Below are 21,258 nucleotides of genomic sequence, written 5' to 3'. Positions count from 1 at the left end.
TCTCAGAGTAAGAATTAGGTTTGAAAGGGACAATTCCCACAGCTTGTCTAAAAAGGAGGTGTATTTAAGGAGACCTTCAGATAAGTACATTTATCTTCAAACAGGGATAACGGAAATAGTGGAGGGATTAGGGAAAATCTGCAAATCCTCTGTTCTTCTATAAAAGTGAGTTGCAAATCCAGAGAGTGAGCAATCATTTTTGGGGAAAAGTTCATTTTCTGAAGATGAATCTCTAAACAGCAGCTCCATTCAAATTCTGTGGCTGCTTTGCAAACAAGGCTTGTGCTTTTATAGCATTTTTTTTAAAAACGGATTTAATGGACTGAGTTCATTTAGACAGGGGAGATCAAATGAATGAGTGGAATTAGAATACACGTCCATTTGGCTGTCAGTCATTATTTAAGCCACTCGACCACCCAACTTCTCTAATTAAATGACTTTGCAGTCCCTGTATAAAGGCTGCGATGGATAAATTAGTACTTGGTAAGTGCTTTGAAGATGAAAATCACAATATGAGTAATGAGCAAAGATTTTTTTTCCTTGGGCTGGAAACGGCGTCTTTTGTGTTTTCCTACTGCACCATGAGTCACCTAGGTTGACATTGCAGAAAACCTCCTCTCCCAAAGGAAGAACAAGAGAGACACAGTAATGACAGGCTTTTATTTGACTTACAAGGCAAATTAGGAAACAGCCCGAATCCATTCACATCTATACAAGGAATTACATACCATACATATTTGCTACCTATAGACACAGGTCATATTTTACATGAATTTACACATTAGAAATCACATGGAAATTATCTTGTTTAAACATTCATGAAGAGCAAACATCCGCCAAGAGCACTGAAGATAGAAATTTAGCTCTCTCTTCTGAGAGCCTGGCTCACCTCTCTCGGTGCATTTAAAGCTCTGTGTTGAACCACCTCCAAAACCAATGGGATGTTAAGATTTATCTCCTTGAGGATGTGATGGTTATTTTTAATAGGGGGGCTTATAAGATCTGCAGATTTGGAAGTAAAGTGTGAACCATTTGGCAAAATCCAGCTCTGTCCGTCGGGGGCGAATCTTGCCCCTTCCTGGCTCCCCCCGCTGGCCCCTCTGCACAGAAGCGAAAAGCCTAACTTACATGTTCCAGACTTTGCTGGGAGCTCTTTTTCCCTCACATCCAGACATTCTCATTTATATATGATTTCCTTCTCCTGGATTGCTTTGACGCTGTGATAATTAGTCATGTTAGTTTGTCCAGGTTGACTAATTACTGATAGTTTGGACAGGCCCCATCAGAAAGGTTGCATAACCCCAATGTAAGTTAGGATCCAAGCTGATGGCTGCAACGCTCCTCACTGCGCCAGAGTGAGCAAGTGGTGCATCATTGTCAGCCCTGGCAGTGCCTCACTCTCAGCTGTACCCCTCAATTGGTCACAGCTGAGAGGATGGCATTCACAGCATGGCTGGCAGGGTCACCTCTTACTGAGGCGGCAGGGGGAGGAGGGCGGGAAAGCTCATTGCGGGGATGGGCGGGTATGAGGGAGTAGCGTGGGGGTGAGGAGGAGGATGGATGCATGGGGGGAAAATGCACCAGTGCTGGATGCGGTCCTGAAAACCTGGCTAAAATGGTCGAAGGGGAGAAGAGAAAAGCTCCCTCTCTGACAGATTCAAATATAGGCAAAGTCCAAAAGACTCTTAGGAGTTAAGGGAAAACAATTATGCTTATCAGCTTCCTGCCAATCTGTCTCCACTGACAGCGCAGAAGGAATTATAGATACCATAGACACACTGTGGCATTAATTGTTAGAAATTATACTGCTTAACAATGCTTCCTGATAGGGCCCTCTGCACGGGGCCAGAGAGCTGGTTTGAGCCAGCAGGACCACTGTAGGGGCGTGGTGATGCTGTCTGCAGAAGTTTCTCACATTGGGCCATTTTCTTTCCCAAGAAACCTCACTCCAGCCATGAAAGGAAAAAAAGTTCCAGTTGATACTAATTTGGATTCGTTGAATATTTAGCACGTCATTCACATAGCTGTCTTAGCAGAAAAAGCCGACATATTTTATTTGAGGGTTTTTATAGTTTGCCTCGTAGGAGCCAAAAGCAGGGTCAGCACTGGAGATTAGAATCAATTCAGTGGAAGGAAAATAAACTTTTGGAATACATTGTGCCTTCCCTGAGCACGTCGCAGGCATTAGCAATAATGGGAGCCCCGTCTGCGCATGGAGAGGAAGCATCTGCCGCTCAGGCTCCCGCCCACCCTCGCCCTGGATTGTGCAGCCCCATGACCTTCTCAGTGGGTGGGATGATTCTGTATTCATCATCTCCTAACTTTATGCTGCTGTGCACAAGACAAAACACACACGCACACATGCGCATGCATGCACACACACACACACACACACACAATGTTCTCTCCTTGTGGAAGAAAGAGACAGGGGAGGGAACGGGGATGGAAGCTGCTGAAACATGGCCCACACCAATGAGGTGACCAAGCCTCTCAGGGCGTGCATGTGAACTGACTCTTTCTATTTGCCCTTCGTGGTGGCAAGGCCATCTTTGCTAGGCTAAAGTTGCCCAGTTTTCTAGTCTTCTCCAACTTCAGGGGGTACTAGAGAAGCAAAAGGGGAGATTTGGGACCTTTTTTTAAGGTTCTTCTAGTCTACTCTGTGTGGCTATCAGTACAGCTTCTCAAACAAGCACAGATGCATCAGAAAAACAGTAAGCCAATCCATTAAAAGAGCACTGGCTTTGCTATCTGCTATGGCTCATTTGCTATTTCTATGCATACGTGTGCTCTTATGCATTTCATTTCTTAATTTTCAGACAAGGAAAGAGATACTAGAGCAGAGATAGTAAAGCACACCCTTCCCCTCTTCTCAGTGGGATAAATCACTGGGGAGATGGCACTTTCACCATCCGGTGTGTCTATCTTTGCTGCTGTGTTTCCTCCTTAACAGAAACTCTGGATAACACTGCCAACTTTTACTTAGAGTATTTTGAATGGCCATTTATATTTTGCACTTATTCTTTCCAGAGGCCTCACTGGACTGGGAGGCGAGAGTTGGCAGGAGTCCTAGTCCAGCTTAGCCACCATCCAGCTCTGTGACCTTAGGCAAGCCACCTCTGCAAGCCTACCTCCTCACTCCTCTAGGTCAGGGCAGGAGAGATGGCCAAGGTCTTTCCCTGCTCTGAGTCTCGGAGAACTCCACTGGTGTGAGCTTCAGTGTGAACTGCATCGAGGCAATTGAAAATCATGCCTGCAATCTGGAGAGTCATTTTGAATGGAAGGCAACTTTGCAGTGTAAGTGGTTTGTTTCAGTTCTGTGATTCAGCTGCTCCAAAGATTGAAATGGCAAGGACAAGTTGACAGGATTTAAGCCTCTAATAAATTCCAGGGAGCTGGCCAGGGTGCTGAACTCAGTCTCTATTATGACAGTCTTCAGACCTTGTTGGCTGCACAGCTCACACACAGAGCGCCCCAACCCTGCTGGTCAGCAATAGTACCCCCAGGATGGAGGCAAATAAGAGCGTTCTCAGCAAGCTCCAGACTTTAGGGCATCTGACATGTAAACAGCTAGTGGAATTTTGGAGTACATTGCATTCGATATTTCCCAGACCTATTAGAACTATATTTAGCTTTAGGAGAGTTTGGGAATAGCTTGGCGGGAGTGGACTGCCATTCAAATGAATATTAATAGTGTGGCTCTTGGAGCAACGAAAATATTTCTTCAGTTCAGTGTCTGGTATCACGAAGGAAAAAGTTCCGCAGTGTTAAAAGGCTTGGGGCGTGGGGGTGTGAGGAGCCTTCTGAAATCAGGAATCACCAATATCAATTAGAGTTTAAACCAAATTGTCTGAGCTTCCCAGGTGCCTAACCAAACACTTTCTCCCCACAATTCCTCCCCCAACCATTTATTTTTCACAGATTATATCAATCTATCTCTTTCTTGCTGTGTAGTGTATTAATGATTCTCAAAATCTTCCAGTTTATCCAAAACTGAGACACTTGCACCAGAGGTTTACCCCACCCCCCATCAACCCACCAGTGTTCACCTCCCCTCTTCCCTACTCCAAAGAGAAAGCTAAATGAGTGATGCCTATTGGGAAGTCTTCCCTTATTCTTGCGATGCTGTAACATCCCCACCCCCCACCTATCTACATTTGCTCAGTCAAGGAGGCAGACTGCACAATTCCTTTCTCTAGCCTGAGGTTCAACTTCCCTATTAACATAGACACAACACTTCACTGAAGCTGAAGTATAAGAAATTTTCTGCTTGATGTGTTTTATGTCCCATTATTACTTTCCCTGCACATCACTTGCCTCTCTGAGGGGCACAGGAGAATGTGTCTGGTGCAAGGCTTTGGGGAGGGTCCCCCATCACTTAAAAAGGAGAAGGAGGGAGAGATGGACTCATAAAGGAATTCATCCAATGCTTCTCCCTCTGCCCTCCCAGGAGGTCCTATTGGACTTGCAAGAGTTGTCTCCTGCTCTGGAAACTTCCTTCGCATCCATGAACTCAATTGCCAGCCTCCCTGGGATGGCAGTTCTCCTTTTCCCTGGGTCTCTGCAGTGCTGCTACGTGTCTGCTTTCTCATCATGGCTGGGGCAGGATTGATAGGTTTTCCCTGTCTAGCCTCTCTGCTGCTCATTATTTATGGGATGAGACTGGAGGCAGGGCAAACATTAATAGCTCAAAGTGTGGATGAGCCAAGTCAATTACTACCCCACTCCCCCAAACAACATCCACCACCACAATGATTTAGTTCTTGTTTCCATCAGGTGGGAGAAATCAGAATTGCACATTTGCACATGGAGATTATTCACAGCAATAAGGAAAAATAAATAAAGTGTGTACAAGCTCCCAAGTAGGGGAATTTCAAAGGGAAGAAACCAAGGGCAGGAGAAGTCGGCCTCCGTGGTAGCAATGGCAGCTGGTAGTTTCCCCGAAAACGTCTCTTCTTGGTCACATGCCCTAAAGTTAGAGGACACACCCAAACTCCCATGCAAGATACATAATCTCCTCACAAATGAAAAACATTTCCATGGACAGGTGGAGCCAAAGCTCTCTTGGCCCTCTGAGTTCCCAATAGTGGTAGGCAATCTACTCCCCCAGGGCAGACATCTCTAAAGTTCCCTACATGAACCCAGAGGATTCTTGAGCCTTTCTAGAATTCAGAGCTCATAGCCCAGGAACAGGCTCCTCGGCAGTGGGCTTGCCCTCATTCCCTGGGCCTGGTGGGAGCAGGCACCAAAGCCAATCAAATACCCAGGGGAGAAGTGATCACCAGCAAAGGAAAACTTCAGCCACCTTTTCAATGTTCATTCTTAACATCACCCACAGCCATTTCTAGGAATAGCTGCTGGTGGTGGCCCAAACAAAGCCCCCAAAGAGAAGCTGCGTCGTGAGATGAGGGGTCCAGATGAGGGAAACAAGCAACACAGACACGTGAACAGCATCCCTTAATGAGGAGGCAGATGGGGGTGGCTGTGGCCCCAACCAGAGGCAAGCGGAGTTGGCCCATGTTACCTAAGCTCTGTGTTTGGCTGAGGTTATACCAGCATCTTTCAGAACCACCTCCTCTTACAAGCTCCCGTCTCACTAATAAGTCATTGACCTTGAGTTTGAGTCTAGGGCTGATTTGCTGCTCTGTCTGGGGAACCCCAGGGGCCTTGTAGCTTAACGGGAAGAAATCTTCCTCATTTGAGCAGCAATCGTTTTTCCTCTCCTCCCGCCACTGTGATCCAATTAGTAGGCTGCTTCTCCTTGGAGAAAATGTGTCCACAGGTCCCAGGAGGCACTGGCCATTTGCCTGTCTGATGGGTTTGGAAAGGGAAAGCAGGGATGTATGTGTGCATGTGTTCCTTCCTTCCTACCCCGGACGGTCTCTCCCACCTGGGATGACCACCCAGCCAGCAGCGAGAGCACAGGGGTGGCAGGTGCTGGAGTCTTAGCTGCAGGAGGTCTGGCACGTGGCTGCGTACACACCGCTACCCACCGTGCCTCCGCTGCTCAGGCTGCTGGTGGGACACTTGAGGGGCTTCATGCTGCTGTCCCTCTGGATGTGCAAGTGCTCAAGCCGCCAGCGCTCCCAGCTCTTCCGAAACTCCATCTGGACCTTCCGTGGGAAAAAGAGGGAAACAAAAGCCACCATGTAAACCAACTGCCCACAAAATGGCCCCATTATTACATTAGTAGGGAAGGGAAAAAATCCACTGCATTATATTAAGAGACACAAGTCAAGGCCCTCGGGCACCTAAATTAATATCCCAATAAAATTGTTTATTGTTGTCTCCTATTTTCCGCCTCCCCTCAGGAGAGAGATGGGATTGATGATCTAATTGGCCTCTTTCATCTCTAAACTCTGTGACTCAGCTAAGTACTTTTTACAATCCATCACAGGATTATTTAACGGAAGAGAACAAGAGGGACAGAGAGATTCGGGAAGAAGGGACATGGGAGAGAGGAGAAGGAGGGAGGACCTGACTTTAGAGCACGCTCTCCCAGATTTCAGCCCGGACGACTGAGAAGAGGGACGGCCCAGCCCTAAAGCTCATGGTGCCTACACCAGACTCTTCTAAACTGCTTGAGGGCTTCTGGCCCCAGCGCCTTGTGAGGAGGATGAGGACAGGAGGGAATAAGGCTGAGACTCACAGCAGCAGTGAGGAGGGGGCCGCGGACAAGGGCTTCTCAGGCTGAATTCAAACTAATCCCATCTAGAAACTAGTCCTGACCCATGGGGGCTGCAGCCCAGGTGAGGTCAGTCAACCAGAATCCCTGCTGTGCTGAGCTCAGGCCTCCCCATCAGGAAAAGCCTTCTCAAGAGGGCTGATGCTTGGGGACCAGGTTGTTGGGGCAGAAAGATACAAATCCAAGTAACACTGCAAAGCCCCAATCACCTGATGGCTCATGGCAATGCTGTGGCTCCTTGTGATGGCCTGTGATTCTGGTCCCCCAGAGGGGGCTGCTGGGACCTACATATCTAGCCTGGAGGGGTCTGGAGGCTCTTCTGGGGGACGTTCCCATAAGTTTGCCTTCCAGAGCTTCTCTGATGTCTCCTATCCTTGCCCCCAGGCACCCCCATGACGGAATGTCTCAGGCCCCAGGCCAGGAGGCCAGCTGCCAGCAGCTGTAGGTAAGCAGCTCACTGCCAATGCCCCCATCAGTGCCTGTGCAAACACCCCTCTTCTCCTGCAAGGGCTGCTATCCATCTAGCTAAGCCCAGGAAGATGCCTGGCATGGCCGCATGCTACCCCTTAAAAGAACTTCTTCTGCACGGAGTGGAGCTAAGATGGCCCAAGCCTGCCTGCCAGGATGGCCCCAGTATCCTGGACAGTGTCACGGAGCCCAGGCTTGGGTGCAGGAGGGAGGCTGAGCAGACACCCCCTATGGCCACCCTGCTCTGTGCCAGCTCGCTGCCTGGCCAAGCATGTGTGCTGGGTGTGCTAATAGCTGGGGTAGGGACACCCAAGGCTCATGGTGGCCTCTCCTGGTGCAGCAGCAAGAAGGCCAATCTTGTCCCAAAGCCCTTACCTGGGCAGAGGGGGGAGAAAGATGGTAAACTGAGGCACATCCATGGGAAGCCACAGGGACTGAAGAGGTTTCATGGATACCAGCAGGAAATCAGACAGGCCAGGACTTCTCAGAGTGCTGACAGTGGTGTCCCCTTCTGCCCCTGTCTCCCTCGGCACTTTTTCTGAACCTCCACTGTGCTCCATATGACAATTGTCATTAGAAACCATCATTTATTGGGACCTTATTATATGCCCAGCATTTTCCCATTTTCTATAGATTATTTCGGTGACCTTCAGAGCAACCCTGTAAAGCAGCTCTGGTTATTACTCCTCACTTAAAGGTGAGGAAACTAGATGCAGAGTCTTTAAGTATTTCCCCTGGTCTCAGCCAGGATTTGAACCTAGATCTGGGCTGACTCAGAGCTGGTCTCCTAACCACTGGCACCCTGCCTTCAGTGACTCTATAGGTCATGCTTTTTTCTGGCCACATCTCCTCCCCACTCAGCAGGAGGGCCATGAGGGCTGGGACCACATCTTCCTAGCTCAGTGCCCAGCATCCAGCAGGTACTCAACAGTGTTTTTTAAACAAGCCAAATGAATGAATGAGTAACTAGGTGAGCATCTGACACTGAGTTCCTACTCAGTTATTCCAAGGAAACGACAAAGGCGATAACATGCATCCTGGACCCCCATCCTAGCATGAGGTCAGTGCACGTCCTCACACACTAAGATTACCATCATTCCTCCCTCCAAGGCCCTCTCTGGCCAGGCACCATGCCAGGCTCTGGGATTTGGGATGAACTGGTAAAGCTCATTCACCTCCATTTATGCTTGGGGAGAGAGGCAAATTGATGGCCTCTGGTCACACAGCTGGGCGGTGGCAGAACTGGGACCAGCACTCAGGCTCCTGATCAAGAGCCATGGTGAGAAGACACAGCCACAGCAAAACCACCTGCCGGCCTCCCCTCCCCGTGCCCAGTCCCCACCCACCAGCAGCTGGTGCGGGCCTTGGCAGCCATGCAGGACCAATGTCCAGGTCATCTTTTCTCCTCGGGTCACAAGTACCTGGCATTGCCATGGCAACCCTGGGTCTGGAGAACAGCTCTTGTGGACAGAGGCCTTAGCCCAGGAGTCATGTGTGTTTCTGTGGCCCAGGGATGATGACGTGTCTGTCCTTGTGCCTGGAAGAGCCAGGGCACGAGGCGTCTCTGGGAGGGTTTAAAGGAACTGGGCTGTGCAGTAAAACAAGACAGACTCTGCGGGCCCTCTGAGTGGGGTCTCCTGGACCCCATGGCAGGAGCTTGGGAGAGCCCGAAGGGGGAAGCCAGCTGGGGATCTGGTGATTCAGGGTCAAGTTCTTCGCCAAGGGCAGAGCAGGGAGTGTGTGCATCCCTCCCTCCTCACAAAGCGTGGTGTTCCTGGGGGCAGGTGAGGGAAGAGGTGATGAGTGACTGGGCTTTGAGGAACGGAATCAGGAGAAGAGACTGAGCCAGGGTCCAGGGGAGACTCTCCACAGAAGTGGTGGGGAAGCCACTCACACACGCGTGCAAAGAGGGGTGTGTGCGGTGAGCGTGTGCTGCTAGAATGGCTTTGGGGAAAGAGGGAGAAGTGGGAAACAGGGGACTGGAGGGGCTGAGAAGCTGAGAAGGTGCAGAAGTGAGCCTCATTGCCTCCTCAGTGGCCTCTGCTCCTCAGTGCACACTGGGATATCTGCTACCCTGCCCCCGTCCCCTGGAAAATAAAGCAGCACAGCTTAGGGTCAGGCAGCACTTCTCCCCTCTGGCTGAGAACCACTCCTGAAACGAATGCCACCCGACAGAGCTTGTGGTTCCCCGTCGCTCAGCATGTGCTTCAGTTCCCCAGGAAGTCCTTTATGAGGACTCAGATGTGGCGGAGAACCAGGGCTGGAACGTCCCTCTGCCTCCCACGGATCAAGGGCCTGTAGGATGAGGCCCCTGGAAGCAGCCTCTACAGGTACCTTCCCTCCTTCCCTGGCCCAGCTCCACTGAGCCTGGCCGGCCTCTGAGACCTGCCCAGGAGAACAGCCAGAACCCATTTATAGGCCACCCTTTGCCTGGCACTGCCTCAATTTCCCAACCCAGCAGCCCTGAGGTATTAGCAGGGACTCGCTCCCCAACTACTAGCTCTACCACCTTCTAGCTGCTGAACTGGGACTATTCACTTCACCTTCCTGAGCCTTAATTTCCTCATCTGTAAAGTGGGGATAACATCCTGGGACTACACAGGATTGGATCTGATAAAACACTTGAGCACCCTATATACAGTAAGCACTCAGAAGATGTTGTTCGCTCCCTTCTAGAGATCTGAAGTCCACATGCTCTGAGCATTATTACCTCCATTTTGCAGATGAGGAGACTGAGGTTTGGAGGAGGAATGTGACTTGCCCAAAGTCACACAGCTCGTTAAGTGATGGGCCTGGATGGGAGCAGAGATCTGAGGCCAGAGCCCACATCCTTGCATCTTTCCTGCTACATCACACTGCTTCTTTGAGCCTTCTCACAGCTCCCTGAAATACCCAGGCCCCCATCCTCTGCTCCCCACCATGTCCCCAACACCCATAGCAAAAGTAAAATTTGTGTTAATGTGCTGATTCTTAAGATCTGTGAGCTCCAGGATCCCAGACTCAGTGACACATAAGCCACACAAAGAGCACTGAGTCTTTGAGGAGCAGTGTCCTTGGGTCACCCGAGCCCCAGCCCCACTGATGTAAACCCTCACCTGGGCCTGAATGGAGTTAACAGAGTCCTCCGCTTTGCCCCAGACTGTGGGGTGGGGGTTGTACTCTCTTCCCTGCTGGGGGTTAATCCTCTTGCAGATAATTCCCCAGACGGCCCTGCTGCAGCGTCTACAACTATTATTTGCTCTCCCCTCTAGAAGAAATTGCGGGGAGAGGGTACTGGAATTGTGGGGGAAGGTGCTGTGGCATTCGTGACAAGCAGTTTGATGGCTTGGGGTTGCTCCAGTCTGCTCCAGGCAGAGGTGGTACCTTGGAGCACAGGGCCTTCCCTAGGCACCCACAGATAGACACCCCCTCCTCCTGCGAGCTGACAATCTCAGAGAGGGGAGGGCTGTGGTCCTGCAGAGTCTGCAGGAGATGGTGTGGGGGTCGGCAAGAACCCCCTTCTCCCACTCGAGCAACCGGAAAGCCCCCGAGGGACTCATCCCCTTTCCCACAGCGGACCGGGGTCTGGCCTGCATACGCAAAGAGTGGGGTGCTTTCCTCTTTCAGTCAGAATTAATTTTAATTCTAGCCCTGCCACTATTTCCAGATCAAACCTGGGGCATGTTCCTTACTTTCTCTGATCTTCAATGTTCTTGTGTGTGAAAAATGGGAATATTGAAAGCAGAATTTTAGCAGGGACTTTTTGGGGGAAGACAGTGACAATTAAATAAGATAGTGATTATTAAAGCCCCAAGTATGTGACTTGGGTATGGCTGTGTTGAGTCACCGTAAAACAGTCAGCTCCACTTGTTCACTCAAGCCTCCCCTAACACGAGGCTAGGTCTTCCGCAAGTTCACATAGCATTGGGGTACACCTACATGTGTGTGCATGCGTGTGTGTGTGCGTGTGTGTATGAGAGAGAGACCCACGTGCAGAAAACAGAATACATGGACAAGAGGCCTCCTCAACTCTAGTGCCTCATTGGCTGAGGAGGGGGTTTCAGCTGAAAAGACTGATGGGAGTCCCCATTGCACAGCTCCAGACCAGCCAATGGCAGCAGCCCACAAGGGTCCCCATGTCCCTGCTCCGGTCTTACCTCGTTGTTGACAAAGCAGTACAAGATGGCCACCATCAGGCCCTGGAAACAAGAGTCACATCATCAGGGAGGAAGCGGGAAGGAGGTGTCCTGCAGGCAGGGCCTAGCCTGAAGCTCCTTGGGCCTCCAGCCCCAACATCCCCCTCCTCAGATTGGGCAGCCCAGACAGACCAAGAGATGGGGCTGCTGGGTTCCTTCTCCTTTCCTTCTGGAGGAACAAGCCCTTCGCTCAGATACCATGGAAGCTCTTCAACCACCCTCTCCTTGAGGAGGCCTGACTCGAGAAAGTACACTGCCTCTGACTGGGGGGCATTTTCCCTGCCCCAGCCCCATTTGTTCACTCAACAGACCCAATGCTCCAGAACCGTGATCTATGTATGAGTGTGTGCACATGTGTGTAAGTGCACATGCGTGGGCTAAGATGCTCATGGCCATCCCACAAGCCTCCTGAGGGGCTGGACCAGTTTCTTATATTTCTACATCCCCAATGACACTCACACCCCCTCAGCATCATCTAACACTAGTGGAGAGGATGAAGTCTTGGCTTTGGAAACTACGTGACTTGGCAAATCTTGTTTTAACATCTCTGAGCCTCAGTTTCCTCCTCTGTAAAATTGGGATAATCCTGCACACCTGCAATTCTGTGAGGATTAAATGCACGATGTGTGTAAGGCACCTGGCAGGGTGCCTGCCACCCAGGAGCAGCCCAATAGATGGCAGATGTGATGCCAGGCTGGGTGCCCACAGCTACATCCGGTAAGACTTCTTGTCCAATATGCTTATAGAGAAGATTGGCCTGGACGTCGGGACACCCAGGGCTTCTAGCTCTGGCTCTGCTGCAACTACGTAACTTTGGGCGAGAGCCACTTTGCCCCCAGGCCTCAGGCAGCGCATCTGCATGGTCTCTGCCCCAACCCTCCCCGGGACTTCACAAGTGAAGGCTGTACAGTCACCTGGAAGGAGGTGAAGGAGAGCTCTGTGAACAGCTTGATGAAGCGCAGCGTCCCCCGGGCATGCTCGTCTATCACGAAGGCAAAGATGATCTCATGGGTCCCCAGCAGCGGGATGAGTGTCAGTGTGGACTTGGCAAGTCTGGGGGGTGAGGGAGAGACATCATTCTGAACCCATCCCATGGATTCTTCTCCCCTTTCTGTGTCCCCAGCCCCCACGAAGTCCTGGCCTCTGGGTCACGGACACCATTCCACCCAAATACCCTGGGACAGGCTGCTTGGAAGGGAGGAAATAGAGGTCAAGTCCCCTCAGAAGCCCCGGAGCTGTCCAGGTACAGAGGTGAGGGCAGGCTTGGGGCCCGAGGCCAGGCTGGGTGGGAGAAGAAGGCCACATGGGGTTTCAAGCTCAGCACCCCAGGATCTCTGTCTCTGCTGGAAAGAAGGGCCGAGGGAGCCCAGCAAAAGCAGCCCAGTTACATCACCTGCACTTGATGTCCGTCTTGCACATAAGATTAGCTTTCAGTTTGGACACCACAATGCAGATAACCCGGACAAAGATGAGGAAGTTCACCTGCAGGGCAGATGGGCAGGTGGCTGGAGGCCCTCTCAAGACACCTACTCTCCCCCACTCCTTCCCCTGGCACCACCCCAGGCCCACCATAACTCCCACTCCCACCCCCACACCGTCACTCACTCCAATGGCAAAGAGAATGGGCAGCCGGATAATGAGCCAGTAATTCATGTTTGAGTTCCTGGTCCAGCAGCTAGAGAGGGGAGAGACACACACAGGCACCCCGTTGGACACACAGAGACCCCAGCCCACAGTGCAGGCACAGGAGCACACAGTATACATGGGCGTGCAAAGTGACACACAGAGCCACACAAGCACCACCACCAGGGGCTACCCGACAACCAATCCCACAGACCCATGAAGAGCCCTTCAAGCCACACACGCACGCGCGCGCGCACACACACACACACAGTCCTAAATACACAGTCACACACAGAGAGATATGCACGTCCCCTTCATGAACCTATGAAAGTGGTCATGTATGTACTCAGCATCATACACCAAATAACAGAAACATTTCACTGACAGTTATTACAGAAAAACCTGCAGGGGGTCCCCACGTACCCCACAGACTGAGCACCATTTGTCATCACACAATCCCAGGGAGAGGAAGGGAGGGTGTAGAAGAGAACTAAATTCATAACTTAAGCTCCTCGTCCCTCAGTTTATCGTCCCAACAGGTAGAACCGCATGCCCCTGGAGCCAAAGAACCCCATGGGGTTTGAGGATGGGGACCTCAGCACACCCACTCTTTGAAGCAGGACACTCACCCCTCATCCTCATAGAGGTACTTGACAATGCCCCAGGGGATAACAAACAGCAGGGGAACACCTAAGAGGAGAGAGGGAAAGAGAGAGAGGGCAGAGGGGCTGGCAGGCCAGAGCCACCACCATGCATACCCAGAGGCCTCTCCTTACCCTGGGCCTCTCCCACCTCCAGTCCTTCTCCTTGCCTGGCCCCAAACCACACTTTCTAGCAGGTAAGGAACTAGGCTGGTCTGGGTGCCTGGGAGAACAGAGGTGGCAGGAACCAACCCTCCCCCACACCCAACTCCCCTGACAATTCCTTAGAGAGAGGCCCTACCACATTGTGGCTGTGTTACACCCTCAGCAGTTTTCCCCCTCACATGGGCCAAACATACTGTCAGGGCTTGCTGCCAGGGCCCTGGTTGAGACACAAGGATGCCCACACCCAAGTAGCAGAGGGACAGGGCCATGGAGTAGGGAAGACATGCTGGATGAGGTGGGAACAGGCCAACTCTGATGCCCTTCTCCCTCCCACTCCCCCACCTGAGCCCACATGCCCATCTCAGTCAACTCCTTCAGGCACTGGAAGCCCCTCTAGTCATCTGTTCCCTCCCCACATGCACCTGCAGGTGGCTGTGCAGAAGCCTGGAGTAGAGATAGGAGCTCTATCCTTGATGCCAACAGCCCAACCAACTGTGCACGGTGGCCCACAATAACAACAGCTACAACACCACTTTCCACTTGGCTGAGACTTGATTGGTGTATTAGGCAGTTTCTAGTATGGTCCCCAACTATCCTGACCTCCTGGTCACACCCTGGTGTACTCCATATTGTATCAGGATTGGTCTGTGTGACTGATAATGGATGGCAGAAGAGATGGCATGTCACTCCTGAGATTAGGTTATAAAAGACTGTCTTAAAAGGTTATAAAAGCCTGGTTTTGGGCTCTCTCTCAATCTGATCACTCACTCTTAATCCGAGTGTTTTTGGAAGTGGATTCTCCAACCCCAGCTAAGCCTTGAGATGACAGCAACCCTGGCCAACAGCTTGACTGCATCTCTGTTAGAGATTCTGAGCCAGAGGCACACAGCTAACCAGATTCCTGACCATAGAGACTGAGAGATAATAATTGTTGCTTTAAGCAGCTCAGTTGTGGGGTCATTTGTTACACAGCAATAGGTAACTAATACAACAGGTTTCCAGTTCCTTGAGGGTACAGCCTCATTCATCTTCAGAGCCTCAGTGCTCAGCTCACCCTAAGAACTCAACATGTGTTTGCTGACTTAAAATTAGATTGTCCATCCTCACATGACAGATGCAGATGGATCAGGAGCTTAGGAGGGTACAGGTGGGACTAGAATGCAGGGCACACACCCACACCAACCACCCTCAACGGCTTTCTGCACCAACTCTCTCCATGCCTGTGTCTATCAACGTCTTCCTCAGGGTTGGAGATGTGGGTGCCTGAGATAGGTAAGGGTGTGCATCCTAAGATGCATGGACACAGATGTGTGTGTGTGTCGGGGGGGGTCCATGCATATGCATGGGTGGTTTTGGGGTGTCTCCCCCAGGAAGGAGCTCATTTCCAGGGCAGAACCCACTTCATACCCTTCCTGTCCCCAGCATCCATATCCTCAACACAGAGATGTCCACTCAACAGCAGCTACTGAGCAGCTCGAAGGTCTGGCTGGTGGATGGAGGAAGGGGTGGAGGAAGCAGAGAAGCTCAGAGCTGACCAGCATTCTTCATCAGATCGATCTCTCCTTGGCCATTTATTTTCACACAAACCAGACCTCTCAGCATCCATGATGCTTTAGTAACAGGCCTTCGTGAGACTGGACAAGGGATAAATGGCCTCCAAAGGCCCTAGCACATAGCACAGAGCCTGCCACACAGAAGATGCTCAGTGAGAATGGAATGAATGAATGAATGAATGACGAGTGAGTCAATATATCAATGAGAGACGTGAAGCTCTCCAGGAAAGACAGCGCCAATTTCCTGAGCCATACATGTACAGAAACCTCCTTCTTGGGCTTCCCCAGCCACTTGCTGTCCTTTCTCTCTGAGACCCCATTCCAGGATTAGGGAGCTCACTCACGTTATCAGCCAGACCTGGTGACTTCATTCAATCACCAGCATCTTCTTAACAAAGCCTTTTTAAAAATGCAGGCACAGCTCTGCCACATGCAAACATTACACACTCCCTGCTGGCTTCATCTTTCTCTCATTTAGAAAATTAACAAGACAGGCTGGAGAACAAAGCTCGAATTAAGACACACAGAACTGGCTCCAAGAAGTAATGATACCCTTGTCCATCACTTGCCTCCCTCCTGTGCAGCCTCCTTGTGGTGGCTTATGGGGGCAACCAGCCACCCACGGACTACAGCAGAAGCTGACGTGCCTTTTGGGGACTCCCCCAACTGTGTTGGAGTCCTAGGTTTTAATTCTTCTGCTTGCACAAGAAGCTAAAAGTTGTTTCTCAAGCATCCCAACTTGGGCTAGGCCTCCTGGTATCACAACAGAGCTCTTGGCTCTCTGTGAATCTCTCTCTCTGTCCTTCGGACTTTGTCCCTCTGTCTCTCTCTGTATCTCCCCACCCCAGTTCCTCAAGAGGATGTTCTGATTGGGAAGGGAGGTCCCACAGGTCCTGCCCTCGTGCCCCCTCAGACTCTGAGCCCTGAGCTGGGGCATGACGTGGTGGAAAAGGACTGGCACCTCCCCCATTTCCTACTCAGAGACCTCCAGGGCACCATACATCCCCACTAACCCTCCACCAACCACCCCCGCTCCTCTGCACACATCACACCCTCCCTTTGATTGTTCCTGCCCTCGGGTCGCCATGGTGACAGGCACTAACAGTGCTGATGCTATTTCCCAGAATGGACAGACACAGTCCCCCAGCCTGAGGACAGCCTTCCCAGAACTCCCCTTGATGGTCTAACCTTGCCCCCACCCCTAGTTAGCTGTAGGGCTCTCCAGCTGCCCACTGCCTGTTTGATTGCCCTAGCAGGATGAAGAGGCCTGGGAGGGAAGGAAGGCCAAGCAGGGAGGGGCTAGACCCGGGGGGAGGAAGCGGAAGGGTGAAAGCAGGGAGCTGTGTGCAGAGGTCAGGTCCACCTGTGTAGGAGCCTGAGCTTACTCAGCTGGGCCCTCAGGGGACCAAAGAGATGCAATGCAGGCCAGAGAATTTTGCACGATGGCAGCAGAGCCCAGGAGTCAGGAGGGCTGGTTCCAGTGCCTGCTCTGCCTGTAAGGCCCTGCCCTGCCCTAAGACACAGATCACATTTAAGGTCCCTTTAGAGCTACTCTTCTACAATGGGGCTATACAGAACCAAGTGGCCGAGGAACACCAGCAAAAATGAATGAAGTGCAAGGACAGCGGGCAGGGAGGCTGAGAGGGCCCACGAGAGCAGACAGCCAGGGCCTGCTGGGCAACCTGGACCGGGAACAGCCTTGTAAAGGCTCAGAGGCAGGAGCCAGTATGGGAGGGGGACATCGAGGGAAGATCGTGGCTATGACTGAAGCGAGAAGTCCTGGGAGGTCAAGGGGCAGCAGTGGTCAGAGCAGCCTGAGGCAGGCGAACCAGGGAATGAGAGGAATCAATGAATGAATGGCAAGCTCAAGGTGGAGGGCAGGGTCCTGTGGTGTGTGGCAGGGACACCAGCAGATTAGGGAGGACCAGAGGGCAGGGCCTGTTCTCCGGCTCCGTCCCAGGTGGGTGCCTGAGGGCCCCTCCAGAGTAAGCACTGTGGTACTTGTTTCCCGCTAGTGGGGTGGGGAGGTGGCTGCTGCTGGTGGGCGTCCCAGCCTCTGCCCCATCCCACCCCTGTTCTCCTCGGAATCCCACATGGCGAGAGGCAGAAGCACAACCAGAAATGTTCCAGCAAAAAAAAAGACACAATGGTTCTCGGCAACCTTTTTTGGCTAGAACATTTCCAGCTGGGCTCCAGGCACATCCTCGGTCCACCTTTTCCTCAGCTGGCTTCCGGCGGACCCACTCTGCCTTACTCGGCTCTCCTCTGGGCCCTCCTCTTCACCATGATGTGACAGAGCCATAGCCCCTCAGCCCCTCACTCCCAGGGACCCCCACTCTGAGGCCCAGGACACTCTATTGCCCTCAGGGCCTGGGCTGTCCAGGACTGAGTGTGGGGCTGTATTCCCAAAGGGGTATTTGAGGACAGTTCCATGACTGCCAGTGGTGTGTGTGGTGTTTTTGGCCAGATAGGGTGGGGGGGCCTCTGCTTCCATTAAGGACAAAGCGTTGTACAAAGTGGGGAGGGTAATCATAACCCCCTGCAGTGCCTTGACAGCCCCATCATAAGTGAGTCCTGAGCCCAGGAGGGAGTTATTCAGTGGGCCTGCCCCTTGGCCAAGAGGTGGTTCTGAGTAACTAGTTGGCCTCTTGGGGATAGAGTGATGGCAGCAGTTCAAAGAGGGGTCATGGTCTCCCACTGCCCCCATGCCACAGGTGGAGGAGGGGGAGGGGGAGATGAATGACAGTAGACCTTACCCCAGCCTATGCTCAGATAGAGCCTGAAGATGCGCTGCTCGGAGAAAGCTGAGAAGGCCAGCAGCGTGTACAGGTACACACCCTCCACCAGGAGCCAGTAGTAATTGGCCGCTACGCAGTACTGCATGAGCAGGAACACCAGGCGGCAGCCCAGAGAGTTCTGGGGGCAGAGGAAAGGTCCCCAGGGGACAAGAGCTCTGCCCCCTGCCTCTTTTGACCTCCCTCCCCCTCCTGCCCCAGCTGCTATCCTGCCTTGGTGAATGCAGAATGAGAGAGCTAACACCTTCTGGCCAGGGCTAGTGCTAAGAACTTGACCCGCTTTAGCTCATTGAATCCTCACTATCCTGGGTAGAAGAAACTAATATTATCCCATACAGGTGAGAAAACTGAGGCTCAGAGAAGTTAAATGACTTGCCCAAAACTAGACAGCTACTAAGGGACAGAGCTGGGATTCAAACCCAGGTCTGTCTCCAAAGACCACTCCTCTGTGTCAGGCTGACAACTCCCTAAGGGCAGGAGCAGTGTCTCCCTCCTTAGACTAGGGGTTCCCCAGGGTAGACTGCCTCTCCCATCAGACTGGAGCTCCTCATAGTGGACTGCTTCTACCATCAGACTGGGGGCTCCCCAGGGTGGAGTGCCTCTCCCATCAGACTGCATGTTTCCCCAGGGTAGACTGTCTCTCCCATCAGACTGGAGGCTCCCTGAGGACCAGGCCTGGGCAGTTCTTGCTTTTCTTTGTGCCAGGCCTGGGTGGGGTGGGGGAGGCTGGCCTTCACTGACCATCCATCCCTCCTCCAGCCCTTCCTAGACACACACACACCTGGTAGGAGAGGAGCCCATCCCACTGGTGCTGCTGGGGGGCCGTGTTGTACATCCACTTGAGGACCGCATCCTTGATGAAGACGGACAGTGCTCGGAGGATGAAGGATGCAAACAGGTTCAGGTGGATGTAGTTCCGGGTGCAGTGCAGGTGTCTGTGGGAGAAAGCAGGGCCCTTCCCTGGCAAGATGGCCAATAGTTCTGCATTGCAAACCCCGGCTCTCAAGCTAACACACACCTTGGGCGTGTTTCTGGCTCTGGGACTGTGCTCCTGTCTTCCCTCCTCTGAGAATGCCCTTCTTCCTTATAACCTTGAAAATCCTCCAGGTCCAACTCAAGTTCTGCCTCTCCATGAAGCCTTCAGCTGTGCAGTCACTGCCACACCCGCCCCATCCTCCATCCACACTCTATCCTTCTCTCTAAGGCATCTTCTTTTCTACAAAGTCATGTGTAACCCAAGTTGTTTATGGGTGAAGACCACTTTCCCCAGTGGAGACTTTGCTTTGCTTCTTGATGACAGGGCCCACGTCTTGTGTGCCTCTGGGCTGCCTTACAGAGGCAGACTGGGGCTAAGCACACCGTAGGAATTCAAGAAGTATTGGATACAATCTCAATATCCTCTCATGTAAAAAGGCATAGGAGGGGCTGGCCCCGTGGCCGAGTGGTTAAGTTCGCGCGCTCTGCTGCAGGCGGCCCAGTGTTTCGTCGGTTCGAATCCTGGGTGCGGACATGGCACTGCTCGTCAGACCACGCTGAGGCAGCATCCCACATGCCACAACTAGAGGAACCCACAACGAAGAATACACAACTATGTACCGGGGGGCTTTGGGGAGAAAAAGGAAAAAATAAAATCTTTAAAAAAAAAAAAAAAAAAAAAAAAAAAAAGGCATAGGAAACTGGAAATACAAGGACATTTTTTAACCTAATAAACGCTATCTACCCAAACTGGGAGCAAACATCATTCTTTTTTTTTTTTAATGGTTGACTTATAAGCTCTCTTTTTTCCTTTTTTTTGGTGAGAAAGACTGGCCCTGAGTTAACATCTGCTGCCAATCTTCCTCTTCTTTTTTTTTCTCTCCCCAAAGCCCCACTACATAGTTGTATATCCTAATTGTAAGCCATTCTAGTTCTTCTATGTGGGACACTGCCACAGCATGGCTTGATGAGTGGTGAGTAGGTCTGCATCCAAGATCTGAACTGGTGAACCCTGGGCCACCAAAGCAGAGCATGTGAACTTCACCATTCAGCCTGGGGCTGGCCCCCTCAAACAGCATTCTTAACTGAGAAACTTTAAAAGCATTCCCTTTAAAATTAGGAACAAAATAAGGATCATCTAGCCTTAAGAAGCTATCATCATTCCATTCAACATTGCACTATAGATCCTAGCCACTGTAATAAGGCAAGAAACAAATGTATAAGAATTGGAAATAAACAAAATTATCATTTGTGGATGATGGATTATCTTCTTAGAAAATCCAAGAGAAGTGACACACACAAATTATTAGAATTAATAAGAGAGTTCAGCAAGGTTGTTGATGTATACATACACATCAGCAATAAACAATTAAAAAGTAAATTTAAAAATTCATTTATAATATTTTTAATTGGCTACCTAGAAATAAGTTTAACAGAAGATAGGCAAGATCTCCATGGAGAATACCATGAAATTTGCTTACGCTCATTAGAGAAGACAAATTAAGGGAAGACACACCACACTCATGTATAGGAAAACTAGCTTAACGGTGTCAGCTCTCCCCACATCGATTGACACACTGAATATGGCTATCACAAAAATTCCAGCAGTGTTGTTGTTGCTGTTTGTCATGCAACTTTTAAAACTTATAAAGCAGAGCCAAGGGCCAAGAATAGTCCAGACACTCCTAAAGAACCCAAATGGGCCTGCCATAAAAGAACCAAGATTTTAAATAAAGCTATAGTAGTTAAGGCACCATGTATTGGCAAAGGGACAGATAAATAGACCAATAGGCAAGAATATAGAAGACAGAAACCAACCCAGGCATAGGTGACCCTTGCTGCATGGCAGTGTTGGCTCTGCAAACTGAGGAGGAAAGGACAGGCTATCAGTAAATGGCCCTGAAGCAATTAACTATATGTATACATGAAAAACGAAATTAAACTTTTTCTTTTCACCATAGACGAAAATAAATTCCAGGTGCATCAAAGAACCACGAGGAATGAGCAAAACTGATGACCCTAGATTAAAGAAAAAGTTCTTAAACAAGACTGTAAAGAAATTTGGTCTTTGGAAAAGAAAATTGATAAATTTCTTTTCAATTGATAAAATTAATTTTTATCAGTTGAAAATATTTATTGATGAATTTTATCAATAAAAACACATAAATTAATATATTTGAT

The 21,258-nt window shown here is 50.8% G+C and overlaps 1 protein-coding gene across 1 annotated transcript in view; it reads right to left on the bottom strand.

Moving 5' to 3' along the window:
* Positions 1-641: 641 nt before the first annotated feature.
* GLP1R (glucagon like peptide 1 receptor) overlaps positions 642-21,258 on the bottom strand; it is a 39,397-nt gene continuing 18,780 nt past the window's right edge. Inside the window, exons 6-13 of the mRNA XM_070584533.1 lie at positions 18,884-19,037; positions 18,064-18,223; positions 13,578-13,638; positions 12,931-13,000; positions 12,719-12,807; positions 12,240-12,378; positions 11,287-11,328; positions 642-6,110 (exon numbers count right to left, since the gene is read on the bottom strand). Coding sequence (XP_070440634.1) covers positions 5,943-6,110; positions 11,287-11,328; positions 12,240-12,378; positions 12,719-12,807; positions 12,931-13,000; positions 13,578-13,638; positions 18,064-18,223; positions 18,884-19,037 — 883 coding nt within the window. The 3' untranslated portion in view covers positions 642-5,942. The remainder of the gene's footprint in view (positions 6,111-11,286; positions 11,329-12,239; positions 12,379-12,718; positions 12,808-12,930; positions 13,001-13,577; positions 13,639-18,063; positions 18,224-18,883; positions 19,038-21,258) is intronic.

The sequence above is a fragment of the Equus przewalskii genome, chromosome 19, assembly GCF_037783145.1.
Source record: "Equus przewalskii isolate Varuska chromosome 19, EquPr2, whole genome shotgun sequence".
NCBI lineage: Eukaryota > Metazoa > Chordata > Mammalia > Perissodactyla > Equidae > Equus > Equus przewalskii.
Note: the sequence above shows the minus strand (reverse complement) of the source record. Positions and strands in the feature narration are given on the sequence as shown.